Here is a 16,989-nt window from a genome sequence, read left to right as displayed (position 1 = left end):
TTACAGCTAGAGCACTTGCAGAAGAGCATCCTGAGAGCAGCTGCCTAGATAGAGAGAAGAAGGAAGGAGTCTGTACAGGCATCAGCCACTCCTCTTCAAGTCCACGAAAGGGGGGAACAGATTCTCAGCAGCCTGGCACTGGATAAATGCTGTCTGTAATCACCCAATGCCAGGAGATATCACACGGCCTGTTGATTTGCCTCCTGGCTATTTTTATCCTATTCATATCTGGGTCAGATCAGGGTGGTGGCAGCTTCAGAAGTCAGCAAACAAGGGCAGGGTGAGGCCACATGAGAATATACTGAGCTAATCCCTTTACTCAGAGCAAAGAGTTCCTTAGCAGAGTATTTCCTCAAAGGGAAAAAGCCGGCCAGGCTGTAATTTTAATCACTTGCTGGATGCCACTGGAGCCAGTGTGCAGCTTGCCTTTCACCTGGGGTCCTTAGGGGCCCCTCCGCTCACCCCCATCCTTGCTGAGTCCTCTGGGTATGGGGGTGGGGAGGTTAGAGGTGGCCCAGGTCTGAGGCCCGCCCCTCCCCCTCCCCCTCCCCGGGCTGCGGGGCTGTGTTTCTGCCCCATTGCTGTTGCTCAATCACCCACGTGAGCAGAAGTGTAAAAGGTCAGACCTGTTGAGTCTGGGAAAGTCTGTGAACCGGCCTGGCCCTGCTTGCATCTCCCAGCCTCACAGGAAAAAACTATGCTTTGTGAGAAAAATCTTTGCTCTGTGCAGAGCCCTTTTTATGAAAATTCTCCTTTTCAAGCTGCCGGAGTAGAGCCTGTAGCAAAGCCCCCTGGCTTTCAACGTGTTCCTCTTTGTCTAGGATCCGTGTGTGCAGCCACAGAGGAAGGACAGTTTGAAGCTGGGGAGGGGGGGCGAGGCCGGGACCCTGATTCAAAGACCAGAGGCGCTCAAGGGATCCAAACACAATTGACTTTCAAACCTGGAAGAAGCTGGCCCTAAAACAGTTGGGCATTTTCTCTTTCTCCAACTGTACCAACTCATAATCAACACGTGTTGGTTGTTTTTTTTTTCTTGTTTTCACAGTTTGGAGACAATCTCTCAAGATCCTAAGAATTCAATATCCTAGCCATCCAGTGTCCACACAGACACATATAAAATGCACACACACTGACCAAGTTAACAACCACAGGTGAAATTTCTGTGTACCTCCTGGCAGACATGGGAAATTCACTTGGCAATCTGAAAACAATGAATTTAGTCCTAAAATATTTTTGAGACTAAAACAATGAGTTATACCACGGTAGGTATCACAGTTATAGGGATGTAAGTTACAATTTTATTTATGAAACACGGATGATAAGGGCTTAGGGGTGATCAGTCGGTAATAAGAGGGAAAGACATTCAAAACAGTTCTGCTGTTCTAAGTGTGTTAGGAGCTTCTTAATGCTTCCAAGCATTTCCCTTGTATCAAGGAAAAGACAAACGCAGACAGAGGGGACTCAAAACTAGTAAAGCATATGCCACGGCCTCAGGTAGTTATTAATCTCATGGCAGGAACAGACGTCGTAAGGACTCTGACAGGAGAAAGAACGCAGAACAACGAAATCAGAAACACGTGTGCTCAGGGCTCAGCGAAAAGGTGGCAATTGAACTGGATCTAAAATAAAGGAACTTCACAGGATAAATTCATGAAGTAGCTTTGAAAAACTTCTTCCCAAAGCTTATTTTTTTTAAAAGAGCAATTTTTCAATATGCTTTTTAAAAAAGTCTTGAAGAAGTGCATCCCTTTTGACCCATAAATTTTACTTGTAGGAATTGATCCTAAGGCAATAAATGCACTGATTTTAAAAGTACTCATTATAATGTGGTTTATTATGAAATTTATCAAGATATCAGAAGTACGATCACTTAGCTACACGAGGGCATTGGTTAAACAAGTAATGGCATATTAATTTGATGGGATAGTACAAAATTCACAAATTATATGTACTGATGTAGAAAGAATTATAATCTTCTCTTAAAGAGAAAAAATAAGTTTCTTAAATCGTATGTAAATAGGCACACCATTTCTAATATATACCTACACATATCTATATGGGAAAGTATTTAGAATATTAGATGCATTTTTTCACTAATTTTAATTTCCCTCATCTTTTTTTCCTTATTTACTATTTACGCATTAATCATGGAAGAAGAAATAATCCAGGATGTTCTGTTGAGCTGCATCTCTCTGTAATATTCTTTTGTGCCAGTGAATGCTTTTAAATATAATATTTAGTGGATATTTTTAACCAATTTGGAACAAATGTTTTTTAACAAACTTTCAATTCTTCTTAAGGTTGTTGTAAAGACCAGTTTGGGGCTATAATTTGTTACTTACAGGGAAGGATCACAGGTGAAGATTCCAGTTGATTAGAATAATTGCCTTCAAGTGATTTGTCTCACTAGCATCTCTGTAGATATTAAAAGTTCACAGAAAAATGGCAAGAGGAAAAATATAAGTATTCTTTGTTTTTTAATCTGTTTAACTATGTAGTTATGAATAAGGAAAATCATAAGCGAGCAGTTGTCTAGGAAGCCACCTGGCTTTATTTACCTGGTCTGTTTATCCTCTATCAACACGTATCATATTCTTGAAAAGCAGTAATTACTAAGCAGTCTCTCCTTGGATAATCTGATCTATATATACACATACACATACATACACACAATGGAATATTATTCAGCCCTAGAAGCCATAAAACGAAGCAATCCTGCCATTTGCAACCCCGTGGAATTCCCTTGTGGAATTCCTTCTGCTGAGCAGCCTGGCCCAGGCTCATTTTCCTCAATAGGCTTAGATAGCTAAATGGCTTAAACAAGATATTCAACCCTACCGGACAAAGGGACCATCGACCATCCATCCGATGTGCAGGAGAGACGAAGGTCAACAGCCCTGACTTAATTCAAGGGCAGAGCAGCGTCTGCAGTTCCAATGCACAGGAGGCTGCCTCGAAGTCCTCCCGGGCTCACCAAGAGGCTCACCTGTTTTCGATTTGACCTGAGCTTCTGCATCTGTTCAGGAAGTGGCCAGGATTCACAAGCTGAGAGAAGTTCAGCTCAGGAGGCAAAGGGGTTGTAAACTAGGATGTGATTTGGCTTTCACCAGCCGCCATAGTCCTGCAGACTTGCAGTGATGTGCGTTTTCAAAATCTAAAAGGCAGTAAGTTCAAGATTCAACATTAATTAAGTGAATATACCTCTCCTGTGCTGTAGGCTGAATCTGAAAACTTACTCCATGCCTGTACGGCTTAGTTCTCTATCTGTAAAATGGGGAAAATAATATCTATTCCAAGTAAAAAACACAACAAAACAAGAAACCCAGATGGATGAATGGCCACTGCCCATCTCTCTGACCTTGAGGTGGATGGACCAAAATAGAGGACAGTATGCTAAGAAAAACAAGCCAGATACAGATGAATACCTTTGATCTCACTTATAATCTAAACAAGTCGAACTCATAGAAACAGAGTAGATGGTGGTTACCAGGGGCTGAGGTTAGGGAAACGGGAAGATGTTGGGCAAAGGTACAAACCTCCCCTTTTTTTTCTTTTCTTTTTTTTTTTTGGTGGTACACGGGCCTCTCACTGTTGTGGCCTCTCCCACTGCGGAGCACAGGCTCCGGACGTGCAGGCTCAGCGGCCATGGCTTACGGGCCCAGCCGCTCCACAGCATGTGGGAACTTCCCGGACCGGGGTACGAACCCGTGTCTCCTGCATCAGCAGGTGGACTCTCAACCACTGCGCCACCAGGGAAGCCCTCAAAAGAATTCTTTATTAAATGAAGCTATGGACAAAGCTTAGGACAAGCCTTACCATTTCTGAGTGTGCCAGTAATCTGTGACGTGCTGACAGGGTTTATGTGTGAACAGTGATGTATCTCTGCTGGAAAGGCTGGAAGTGGGCAGGGACACCCACAAATTCTGATTCCTGGAACAAGTGAGGGTCCCCCACGGCCAATTCCTGCCTCTGTGACACTCATGTACTTGGTGGCAGTCTTCCATGTGTTCTGAGCCATTTGGACTCTCATATATCTTCCCTCATGCTGTTGTATGTTCTTGCTTATTTCACAACTGAAACTTTCAGGAAGAATGGGCTGGAACTCTATTTCCTAAATACAATATACAATCATTGAGAGAAATAAACATACATTGACCTGAGAGCATGTTTCTCCTTAACGTTTGGATGCCGTGGACTCCCCGGTCCTGTTTAGTAGGATTGGCTACCTTGTGGTCAGAGTATCCATTGAGTGGGTGTTAAACCAACTGGCCTCTTCAATCACTGGTTTTCACTGGGTCATCGAACACCAAAGCACGTCTCTGCCAGGTCGGAATTGGCCCTTTGAGGTTTGAGAAACTAGCAATCATCCTTCCTGAATATTCCCTTTTCCCTTAACTTCTGGGCTGTCAATTTTCCTCTCTTGCTGCTCAGTCCCTCTCCATCACCTTGGAGGACACTTTTTATGACTCGCCTTTAGACATCTGTATCCCCCAGGTTCACACCGAGTCTCCCCTTCTTCTCTGTTTATTTCTTTATCCTGAGTGTTTATGCACTGCCACCTGCAGGACGCCCTCCCTGATGTCGTGACCCTATACAGTCTGATGAGTTCCCACCTCCTGAGCAAGCAGGCTTGCTGGGGCAACATCACACAGCCCTCCTCCTGCAGCACAGTCATTGGCTTACTTATGGGACTCCTTGTTTTAGTTTAGAGCTACCAGAGGACAGTTCTATACCCTGCGGGGCTTAAACAATGGACATTGATTGTCTCACAATTCTGGAGGCTGGACGTCTGCAATCAAGGTGTCAACAGGTTTGCTTTCTTCTGACAGCCATGAGGGCAGGATGTGTTCCAGGCCTCTCTGCTTGGCATGTAGACATCCGTCTTCTCCCTGTGTCTTTGCATGGTCCTCCCTCTGTGCGTGTCTGTATCCTAATCTCCTCTACTTATAAGAACACCCGTCATGTGGGTCACACTCACATCCTGAGGTACTTGTGCTTAGAACTTCAACACATGGATTTGGGGGCCACAAATCAGCCCATAACACCCTCAGTTAGATTGACTGTAAACCATGTGAAGTCAGAGACAAGGACTTATTCCACTTCATATTCCTGGCACATTGCACAAGGTTTGGCATGTGGAAGGTCATAAATACATTTGAAAAATTGAGGCAGTATTGGTCTCATCAATGTGAAATAGAAAATAGTTGACATGTTTGGAAACTTTTTATGATGATATATAGGTAGACAGAGACCTGCGTATATATTACATAATACAACAATATCACAGTATATGTCATATATCACATATATAACTTGCATACATATGAGTGTGTTTTGTGAGTATATATGTATAGATAGATAGATAGGTATCCACGTATAAGTTCAGCAAGCAATCGTCTTTCCCTGAATCTCATTGCTGCTAGGGTAGAAGTGGGTTTCAGAACAAAACTGAATTTTTTTAGGACGGGAAAGTAGGAAAGGGTTCTTGCGAGGCGACCAGGAGTGTCCAGTCCGCAGTGTGTGTGTGTGATTCTTCACACAGAGGAGGCTGGAGGTTCAGGTGAGTCAATCCCTGAGGTCACCCAGCTGGGAGGGGCATGAGTCCAGGCAAGGGTGGCTCCAGAGTCTGTGTTCGTAATGACTATAGGTTCCCAGAGTCTGCAGGTGAGGGAGAAAGCATGGGGTAGCCTCCATGAGGCTCCAGCTGCCCCTGGACCTCAATGCAGAGCCGTGGGTGGAGGGAGCTCACTTGCTATGATGGCACTTGTGAGATGAAGGTGACAAGCACAGATCAGACCACCTGGGAAGGAGCAGCCATAGACCGAACCCAAGGGCTGTGTGTTCCTGTGTGAAGAGTAACCAGGTTTGCAGCAGCCGGACGGCGACACAGGTGTGCCTCTGTCAGATGTGCCCCCGATTCTGGTGATCTTGCGTATCAGAACTGTACCTTGGGTCCCGTGCAATTAGGGACAGCTCATCTCCTACCCTCCTGCCACCAAGAATGTAGCAGCATCAGGGAGGGGGTGGATCTTACCAGCTAGTGGCATAAGGCAATGTCATTTTATCAAGTGAGGAAAAAAGTTTCCTAATAAAAAGAGAGACATTTCAGACCCTTGAAATGGGCTAGGATAACATTTTACCTCAAGATTAAGGGAAAAAATATTTTTGTAGTGTCTTAAATAATACATATTGCTAAAAATAACATCAAAGAGAAAATGGTGAGTGATCCAGTAATTAAATGTCATTTTGTTTTTTGGTTTTTTTTTTTTTTAATTGACAGTCTTGGAGTATCGCCTATGTGCATTTATTATAGAAATCTGTTTGTAGATAATGTCTTTTTAATAATCAACAAATCATATGGATGTGCATCCACGCCTACAGCCAACTATTGGCTCTTTTAAAAGTCCAGGTGGTACAGGAGGCAAAAAACCTCGTTTCCTGTTGGCAAACCTCAGATGCCTGTCTCTGCAGGTGGCACTAAAAGAACCCGCCAGAATATTAGATGGAGCCGGGGATGAGGGACATACACTGGAGTTTTTTTTCCCAAGTCATCGACTCAGATCCAGACCAGTTTGCTGCAGCAGAGATATTTGGTACAGACGTGACCTCATGTCACCTGTGAACGGGGTCCCCCCCACTGTGCAGGTTTCTGGTGGGTGTGACCACCCCTCAGGCCACGAGGGAAAAGCATGCCCCTGGGCTGCAGCCATATTCCCTGCTGACCTCCTTCCTAGGTCACTGGGGTGGACGAGAGGCCCAAAGGACTTTCCACTGAGAAATACTGTCTCTTGACCGTCTATCCTATTACCATCCGTCTGGGCCATTTCCTGGGCTTCGTTCCGAGCTACTGCCTGACATTTAGTCCTTAAGCTTTAGAGGACAGGATTTGTCCCATTCTCTCCCAAATGGTTCTCTCTGCTTGACCTCTGGGTTAATGCCTAATGCCTGGTTTGCTGAAGCCCTGGATGTGTCTATGACCTGCTCTCAATCCCTCCTGTCTGGGCTGGGCTCCTTTGCCCCGTCTCTAATAGGGTCCATCGCACACCACCTGCTCCTTCCTTGACACACATGGATGTTCTCGCTGGCTTCAGTGAGGCCTGTATTACTGCTCTGGACCCCTTGGATGCCATAGATGGAACAAAAAGAAGATGCCAGAGCTGATCCTTCTGGCATTCACACTCGGCAGATCACGACACTGGCAGGAAATCACCGTGCGTGAAAAGATAAGAATGGCCTTCTCTTAATGCTCTTAACTTTTTATAGTCTCAAGCCGTGCTGCTCTTTCAGGAGCAAAAACAGAAGCATAGAAACCACTTAAAATGGATTTATTGAGACTCCTGTGTATGCAAAGTACCAGGATGAGGGCAATTAACAAGGTGCCAGGTGTACCCTCAGGGGACTCACAGTTCATTCGAGGAAGCAGACATCGATATGAACATCAAAAGTACAAGATGGGCTCTTATAATTTCCATAGACATATATGGGTCAAGTGCTAAAAGATTATGAACACAGGACGGTTGATTCTACCTGAGATAAGAAGAGAAGGTTTTTGGAGGGGATATCTTTTACAAAAGCTTTGAAATCTGAGAATTTAAACAGGCAAATGTCAGCCAAAGGGCTCTGGATGGGAGAGGACAGCTCAAAGTCAGGGAGGCATGAAGGTATAAGATGATTTAGGGAGCAATTCCAGAAAGGGCACAAAGAGAGAGAAGGCAGGACATGGTCAGAGTCATACCATGAAGCATCTTCAATCTCATGCCAAGAAAGTTGATTCTTCTCAGAGTGATTTGGAGCCATTGGAGTATTTTTAGGAAAGTGACTGTGAGTTGTGATTTGGCCTGGGTATCTCCACAAATCTGCACTTTGGAAATTGCTGCTCTCAAATTGTCGTCCCCAGTCCAGCAACTCACCTGACAAGTCACAACTCAGATGTCGCATTTCCAGGAGGGTCTTCTGCCAAGAAGAGTTGGAAGCCCTATTGTGGATGTGTATCGTGACCCGTGTTCTCCATCTGGCGATGCTTACCCTGAGGTCACTCTTCTCTGAGAGATTCTGGTCATCTTATTTTGCTGACAGCTGTATCTTTGGTGCCTAGGATGTTTGTTTATAAATGTTGAATTGGGTTGTATTTAGGGCAGTTCATGTCAGGGTTACACCGAGTGGATTTGAGTAGGGAGGGGCAGGAAAGCAACGCACAATTAAAGAGACCTTTTCCACAGCACAATTAGAGGTGGTAGGGTTTGGGCGAGAACCTGGGCAGTGCTGGGTTAGAGGAATGAACACTGCAGGGTTGAATGCCAACTTAGCAACTGGACAGATGCTGTGTGCAAACCTCAAGTTGAGGAGATGGCTATGAGGTGAGGGTGCTGCACACACGCTGATCCCTCCCTTGGATCCACTGCAATCACGCCTGTTTTGGTGCGGCCAGTGTTACCCATCTGAGAACTTGCTGCTCCCAGAAATCCACGGAACCCGGTGCAACTAGGGTCTAAACATCTACCAAAGGCCAGCCTCAGGGGTGGGTATTGAGGGCATTTCTGGGGCAGCTGAGTTGTGTCTCTGTGGGTTTCCTGAGGGTTTATTAAATTAAGGGGAGACTGGATGTCCAGTCAGGGTTGCTGGGGCATGAAACCGGGGGAGTCCATTCAAATCTATTCTGCGTGACCGGCCCCCTCAGAGTCGTGCATGGTTCTGTGTGGAGGCCTGGGTCCTGGGTAGATATGACACCATCGCTCTCTCCCAGCACCATCCCCCCACCCACTCTGCTCACCTCTAATGCTATAAAGAGATCTGATTCACCCCATGAAGGCATCTTAAGTCACAAACACCCAGCCTGGCATCATAACATAAAGGATTGTACAGAGTAGCCTTCACTTTGCGAGATGGGACCTGGGTAAGGCCCCCTGGGAGTGTTTAAACTTACCTCTTCCATTTTCCCATCCTATGTATATTCAACCTCTACTAACTGCCCAGCACTTTACCGGGTGCTAGAGAGACACTGATGGTAACACAAGCTTCATGTGTCACAGGAAAGATGCCCATCCAGTAAATAACCACACAAGAGACCAGGTCGTCACTAATTTGAAATGTCTGCAAAGGATAAACTAGGGAGCGAGGAGAGGGCAGAAGGAGGGAGAAACAGCTTCACCTACGTGGTCAGGTCAGTCTTCCCTGAGAATGTGACATATCAACTGAGCTCTAAAGGACACCCAGTCTTACCAGGCAAATGGAGAGGAAGCGGGTGGTGGGGTACATGCGAGAGAACAGCGCATGTCAAGACCCTGAGCAGGGAAGGAGCAATGGCTCTACATGTGGGCACAATGAAGTCAAGTTCATGCCAGAGTGGAAGCAAGGGGAGAGTGTGAGCCTGGGAGGATGGGTGTCCCATCCTGGAGGGAGCACCAGGGGCTCCAGGATCTATAAATTATTTTTGCAAAAGGCATAGGAGGTATGAGGCACACAGAGAATGCAAAAGATGATGCTAAAGCCCTAGGGTGGGTAAAATTACCAAGAGGGAAGGGTGTAGCCATGGGTGTATAATAACAATATAATGATAGAATCTTCAAAAGTGCCTGGAGGAAAAAAAGGCAGAGAGAGAGAGAGAGACAGAGACAGAGACAGAGAGATTGTTGTCCAAGAGAGAAGATCTTCATGAGAGCTAACCATGAATGCCAAGAGGGTGAAAGAAAAGTCTATTAGAAAGTATCAATTTGATGAAAGGAAGAACTTTTAACGGAGAAGTCTTCCGTGGTCTGCTTTTGAATAGGCGGTGGGTGTTTTTTTGTTTTTGTTTTGTAGTCATAGTTGTTTTTCCAAGAGGGTATATGTGTGTGTGTAAAACCTTTGGAATAACTTTCTAGAAATATCTGTATGTAAATATGTAACTATTGTGTGTGTATATGTACATGCTTGTGTATCTGGTGTACACATATTTGTGTATGTCCACGCACTTACATAGCTCTTTTTTTCATTGCTTTTTCTATTCTTCCAAGGTAAGGACTACCTTTTACTTGCGTTGTTATTTTCTTCAGTGCCCCAAATAAGGCTTACGGTGGCAGCATTAGAAACTCAATGTAAAATATGTATATGTATTTACAAGACAGCAGATTTCACTATTAACATGAATAACACCCAATTAGAAATACGGCATTTCAGGAAAACTTCATTTGATCAGATTACTCTAGTTAATTTTGACAAAACAGAGATAAGTGAAGCCCCACACTCGGATTAAATGTCCACAAGAGCACAGAAACAGCACAGCTTCCAGATGACTTTCTCCCCAACTTGACAAGCAATGAGTCTCTTCAAAGTAACAGATTTATTAAATTCCTTAGTCTCCTTAGGGAGGCTGGGTAATTTACAGTCCGTGTTGATGGTATTAATGCTTTCCGGCTTCTTAGTCATCGCCGTTAAAGAGGTTTAACCACCAAGGAACCCCCAGAGATTTGTGTGATGATTTCCTAAAGACTAAAGAAGTCTGGCTTAATGTCAGAGGAGTGCTCAAAAAGAGCTCTCTGAGAAAACTGTAGCCTTTCCCAATGCATTTCAGAACACTATCTTGGTGACTCAAGTCTACAGCTTTCAATTTACATAAGTAAACAGACGACTCACGGACACAGGGCGTGATGTTTGGGAAGAACAGTGTGCTGGGCCCCTTTATGTCGCAAAGGGGGAAAGAGGAGCTGATGGAGGTTAAGTGGAAAAAGACGTTATGGATATATTCAAAATAGAATCACAGAATTTATGGTAAAGCTATTTGGAGAAAATGGAACAGCCTGGACGGTTCTATGTTGGCTCAAAGACGATCGTCTTAACTTTAAGGATCCCGTGAGAGATCTTCATTCATTCATTCATTCATTCATTCATTTTTTGCGGTACGTGGGCTTCTCACTGTTGTGGCCTCTCCCGTTGTGGAGCACAGGCTCCGGACGTGCAGGCTCAGCGGCCATGGCTCACGGGCCCAGCCGCTCTGCAGCATGTGTGATCTTCCCCGACCGGGGCACGAACCCGTGTCCCCTGCATCGGCCGGCGGACTCCCAACCGCTGAGCCACCAGGGAAGCCCCATTTATTTATTTTTAAATTTCATTTATTTATTTTTTATACAGCAGGTTCTTATCAATTATCCATTTTATACATATTAGTGTGTACATGTCAATCCCAATCTCCCAGTTCATCACACCACCAGCCCCGCCACAGCTTTCCCCCCTTGGCATTCCTACATTTGTTCTCTACATCTGTGTCTCTATTTCTGCCTTGCAAACCGGTTCATCTGTACCATTCTTCTAGGTTCCACATATATGTGTTAGCATATGGTATTTGTTTTCTCTTTCTAACTTACTTCACTCTGACAGTCTCTAGGTCCATCCATGTCTCTACAAATGACCCAATTCCGTTTCTGTGGCAGGAGCAATACCTGGTTGAATCCTTTGAAAGAAATGAATTTGCCAATGGATTAAATCGCTTAATTTGGCATTATTGAAACAAATGTTGGGAACTACTGACACCTTTAGCCATATCTGTAGGGACTGCTCAGTATCCACATTGTTGGGCTTGATGAGCTTCCTGACCCAGTTTGAGATGCTCCAGAAATGAAATACATCTACCAGTTCCTCAGAAAGACTTTTTCCCAGCTGATTGCATTGAGGTGTTCTTTTTTTCCTCACCATCCTCCTTTATTTTATAAGCCCAGAAATCTTTGATTTGCTTGATTTTACCAGGCCATTTGTTTCTATATGCTTAGGATAAAAACGTTGTCAGTATATTGTAAGCTAACAGACAAAGGTATTTGTTATGCCATCATTTCCTCTTTTCTCTTAAAAATGGTTCTGCTTTCTATCTTGTACTAACAATGTCAAGTCCACTATTGCCCCATAATTTACCTCTCACTTCCCAAACTATTTATTTATTAGAAAACCAATTCCAACAGATTTATAAGAAATACAGCTAAGAATTGTAGAGGACTTGTAGGAGATCTCACTGCAACAATGATAGACGTTCAATTGTTGATAATTACGGACAGGGTTTAAACTGCACTGGTTCTCTAAGGTTATTAACAGGTATACAGTGATGACAGTTTCTACCATATGGACTTTCTTTCAGGACTGTTTTCGAATGAAAAGTAGGATACACATATTAAAAGGCTGTAGTAGTTTTCCATTGCCGCCATAACAAATTAACACAAACCTGATGGCTGAAACCAATACAAATTTATTATCTTATGGTTCTACAGGTTACAAATCTTATACAGGTTTTGCTGCAATGAAATCAAGGTGTCATCAGGGCTGTGTCCTTTCTGGAGGCTCTATGGGAGAATGCACTTACTTGCCCTTTCTATCTTCTAGAGGTCACCCTCGTTCCTTGGTCCATGACCGTTTCCTCCATCATCAAGGTCAGCGACCACCTGTGGAGTTTGCACAAGCCTCACTCTGACTCGATTTCACAGATATCCCTCTGACTGTCTTATTCTGTCTCCACCTTTCACTTTTAAGGATCTTTCTGATTACATTGGGCCACCCCATCATCCAGGGTAATCTGTAACTTCATCATATCATCAAAGTGCCCTTTTCCCATGTAAGGTGACATAGTCACAGACTGTGGAAATTAGGCTGTGGACACTTTGGGAGCCATTACCACAAAGGTATTCAGTTGAATTTCTTTACCTCTAAACCTTATCTGAATCATCCAGGATCTTAGTAAATCTGCCTTACCATCATCGCTGGCTTCCATATTAGTCAACTTTCTTTAAATTTGCTTGTAATGGAGGAATGACTGACTTTGTAATATGATCTTTCTGTTAAATGGCATCTCTAAGGTTAGCCCCTGCGCTAAGGAAGGTGAGAGAACAACTCACAGTTCCAAGGATAGGTCTTATATGGAACAATTACCTGCCCCCATATTCCCCCCAAAACAGAGGATGTGAATATTTTTTGCACTCACACAGCCAAGTCAAGAAATCCATGCATGTTAATTCACTCTGGAGTCTGATTCATTTGCATGGCTTGGCTCTAACCATGGGAAATAAATTATATAATTGTTACTAAATCCTCACCTTTGATTCTATATAAAAGAAATCTGCACAGGAATTATGCATTTTTTGAATATATACACTAGTTTGATATACATCGTCTAGTTATCTTCCTTACTCAATATTTTACAAACTGCCTCATATATAATAAAGCAAAAATCAGCAGACTATGGCCCACAGGTCAAATCTGGCCTATAAGCTAAGAATGGTTGTTACATTGTTCAGTGGCTGAAAAAACATCAAAAAAGAGTAATATGTTGTTATGCAGAAAAATTACATGAAATGCAAGTCGTGTCCGTAAGTAAAGTGTTGTTGGAGCATATCACACAGGGCTGCTTTGGGGCTACAAGGGCAGAGGTGAACAATGGCAACTGAGACGATGTGACTCATAAACCCTAAACTATTTCTATCTGGCTCTTTATTGTTCAAGTTTGTCCACTAACACAAAACTGACATTTTTTGGTAGGTAAGTATTTGGGAGATATGGCAGTGAAAGGGGGATTTGTTTATGTGCATTGCTAATGTTGATATGGAACTAAAATGTAACTCCACCTAGTTTTTGGAATCAGAACCACTCCAAGAGAATCTAATTAAGGATAAACAATATTTTTAAAGCAACAGCAAAATAAACGTGGATTTCAGTTATAAAAATTTTAGTAAGTAGATATAGGTGAGCTGGATCAATGTGGGTTTCTGAATCCAGAATTTACTTCTCTCTTGGCCATTGTCAGTATTAGGCAAAGAGGTATGTGACTTTTTTCTAACAGAAGTTGTAACGTAATCTCACCAGGAAAAGAAAGGTGGGGGAAGGAGCCTTCAAAAAAAATATTAGAATGATGAAATGTTTTTTGGAATCAGTCGTGTCCAGCTTCACCAGTCGGTGCTACATAAATCCAAGCAAAGAGTAAGATCTGAGTAATGTATTTCCTCTTACAGAAGATTATTTCAAACAGTGACACAAACACTGTTGCAATTGGTTCCAGTTAAGGTTTGGCTTTTCACTTTGAATGGATACCGCACGTTTTTAAACCTGAGAGTTGAAACTGAGCACCCTGACATCAGGAAGCTTGCCTACATATTTCACTGGATGCAGCTTTTCCTCCAGGTAAAAGTAGGAGTAATTAGGGAAATGCTCTACACAGCCCACCCGTGCCTAGCAAATTCCAGGCATAGAGTACGGTTTCCAGCTGTGGAAATCGCCAGCCAGCCTGCAAAGGGCCCCACCAGTTTCAGCTCCAGGGCAATTTGTGGATCCCTGACACATCATCTGCACGAATAAGCATCGTTTTGAGAATAGTTTTACAGCTGAGATGCAAAATAATTATACAATGTGTAACCCCACGTAAGTAGCTTTAGGAGCATTTACACGTTCATCTGTACCATCTCTTTAAACACCTTGATCTAGGTCTTTTCAAGTCCATTTTACAGACTGGAAAACTGAGGTTCAGAAAAGATAACCCAGGGATATAGTGCCTCAACTAGTGCAAGTGGAGCCAACACACAATCATCTGTCTGAAGCAGCCAATCCAGTGGTACTCAGACCACTGTCCAGAATGGAATGCATCACATCATCTCTAACCATCAAGAGCTCCTCTGCCTGAGAAGGCACGCACTCCTTAGTAATGACACAAAGTTTTCAATAGTAGGAAGTAAATGACTTGCTTTTTCTGACAACCAGAGCGCACATTGTAAGTGGACTGGATATTTTCAACAGCTTAACCAGAGATTGATCCTGTCTTACTTTTGAAAGATTTAATTTTGTTTAATATACTACTTTACTCCCACATGATTTTATTCCATGTTGAATCTCTTTGACAGTTCTTGTCACTAATTTCATAAACATCCCTCTTCTTCACTTGAGTAGGAAAGGCCCAGGTTGTGAATCTGCAGATGAGGCCCTGGAAACATTGGATGTTATCAGTTATCTGAGTCGACTTCAGGTGAAACCGAATTGCCAAGTGTTCAAATAGTGAAGGGCAGACTTGTATCATTTGCCTATCTTTTCCTTTTGTAATTCATTATGATCGAGGTCCTGATAAGAAGAAATAAGAGATCAAAAGAATATCTGCTCATTTAATGATCATTAATAAAGAAGAATCAAAACATCCAATATTTGTGAAAGCCTTTATTCCATCAAGGATGAATATAGCATTCCTTTGTGGGCAAAGATGAAATTACCTGAAGTGCTTCAATGTGGAAATGCAGCTAATAAATGGCGTCTGTTTTAGGCAACTCTACATAAAGACTGTCGGCGCTCAGTTGTAAAATCGGGTTTGAGATGGGACATTTGCGCTGCTGGTTTACAAGACAGATTTTCTTCATTCTCTCTTCCAGGCTGACGGGCATGAACCTCCCTTCTCCTGTTATCAGTAGCAAGAATTGGTTACGACTCCATTTCACATCGGACAGTAACCATCGACGGAAAGGATTTAATGCTCAGTTTCAAGGTAAGAAGGCTCCATCTTATAAGAAAAAAAAAAATGTATTCACACTGCATAAATGCAACTACCTGATTTAGTGATTTACACATAAGGGGACCTCAAAACAGACATGGCAGATTGTTTGTAGCCGGGTAAAACAGAGAGTCTGTAGTCAATAGTATGTAGGGTTGATTCTGAAACTTTCTCTTTCTCTCTAATTTCCAGGGTTTATTCCTGGAGAGTATTGAATAGTCTCCTATATGTTTCTAATAATCAATAATTGTTACCAACACTGTGAAAAGGTTGATGGAAACTATTCCACATGCATCTGCAAATAAAACTAGTATGGCGCCGTCAGAAAGCTAGATGCTGTGCCAAGCAAACTTCTCTAGCTTTCCCCAAATCATGGCCGTGAGAATGCCAGTTCAATTAAGGCAGAATTCCCTGAACACTTGCCACAGGCAAGTTGGGACCACAAAGTGAGGAAATTATGACAACCCCCGTGCTCCAGAAACTAGCAGATCAGAAAGACAATTTGTAAACAGCTCCCATGAAAGATGGAACAGAAAGAGAATCACGGGAGCCACTTAAGGAGGTTTTAGTAATATTCCAACAAGTGGCTCTGAATGACTCCTATCCGAAACACATTTTAAAATCCGTAATGCCTTCACTCTGTCCTTTTGGGCAAGAAGTTAAAAAAATAAGAGTAATCTTCAGGGATTTAAATACAGATGATGCTGAGGAGGACACATGTGTTGAGTTTTATCTGCCACTGGGAGCCTTGGGGCCTGTGAACCCTCACGGAACATGCCTGAGTTGGAGTCCAGGGACAATTTTATTTCACCAAAATGCATGTTATGCATAAGGAGCATGGTTCACGCCTCAGTTTCTTCCGATGCTGCCGGAAAGCCCTTGGATTGCAAATATACTGCCTTGAAGCTTGGTAAGAGTCACAGCAATTTGTTTTCACTTATTCTGGGACCCAGGCAAGGCCAATCTTTTTCTTCCCATACCTGCCTTTGTGTGCCTTTATCTTTCAAGGCCACATATTCTAACTGTAGTTATAGGAGAACAGGTATGGAAAGGACATATCAGTGGGGACTGGGGTCACTAGGTGATATAGTGGTGGGGGATGAGGAATACACCACTCAGTCTCGTAGGAAATTCTGAGTCTTCTCCATATTACTGCACATCAACAGATACGTCTATCCCTGATTTAAAGCCATCGTAGATCACTATTTGGAATAACAACTGACTGATCAGACAGGCAGGTAGGTAGATCTATAGCGTTATTTCTAAACTGGTGAGTGATCTTCTCCAAAGGTCCTGATTAATTGATTGGTACGGAACTACAGAAAAATTTCTAGGCATCATCCTCTAAACCTGATCAGTGGATTTGGCATCTGTACCAGTGATTGGAAGAAAGGTGAAAAATAGAATATCAAGTTTGAAGATACTCTAAATTGGTAGATATAAGAAACAATTGGAATAGTTTAGACATATCAGCCATTGATGATATATATAAGCCGTGATTAGAAAAATCT

The 16,989-nt window shown here is 43.1% G+C and overlaps 1 protein-coding gene across 1 annotated transcript in view; it reads left to right on the top strand.

The window, feature by feature from the left end:
• CSMD1 (CUB and Sushi multiple domains 1) overlaps positions 1 to 16,989 on the top strand; it is a 1,745,896-nt gene that overhangs the window by 1,108,922 nt on the left and 619,985 nt on the right. Inside the window, exon 7 of the mRNA XM_024768064.1 lies at positions 15,360 to 15,472. Within this exon, the coding sequence (XP_024623832.1) occupies positions 15,360 to 15,472 (113 nt within the window). The remainder of the gene's footprint in view (positions 1 to 15,359; positions 15,473 to 16,989) is intronic.

The sequence above is a fragment of the Neophocaena asiaeorientalis genome, unplaced genomic scaffold, assembly GCF_003031525.2.
Source record: "Neophocaena asiaeorientalis asiaeorientalis breed wild unplaced genomic scaffold, Neophocaena_asiaeorientalis_V1.1 scaffold16, whole genome shotgun sequence".
Taxonomy (NCBI): domain Eukaryota; kingdom Metazoa; phylum Chordata; class Mammalia; order Artiodactyla; family Phocoenidae; genus Neophocaena; species Neophocaena asiaeorientalis.
This window is presented reverse-complemented; position numbering and strand designations above follow the sequence as displayed.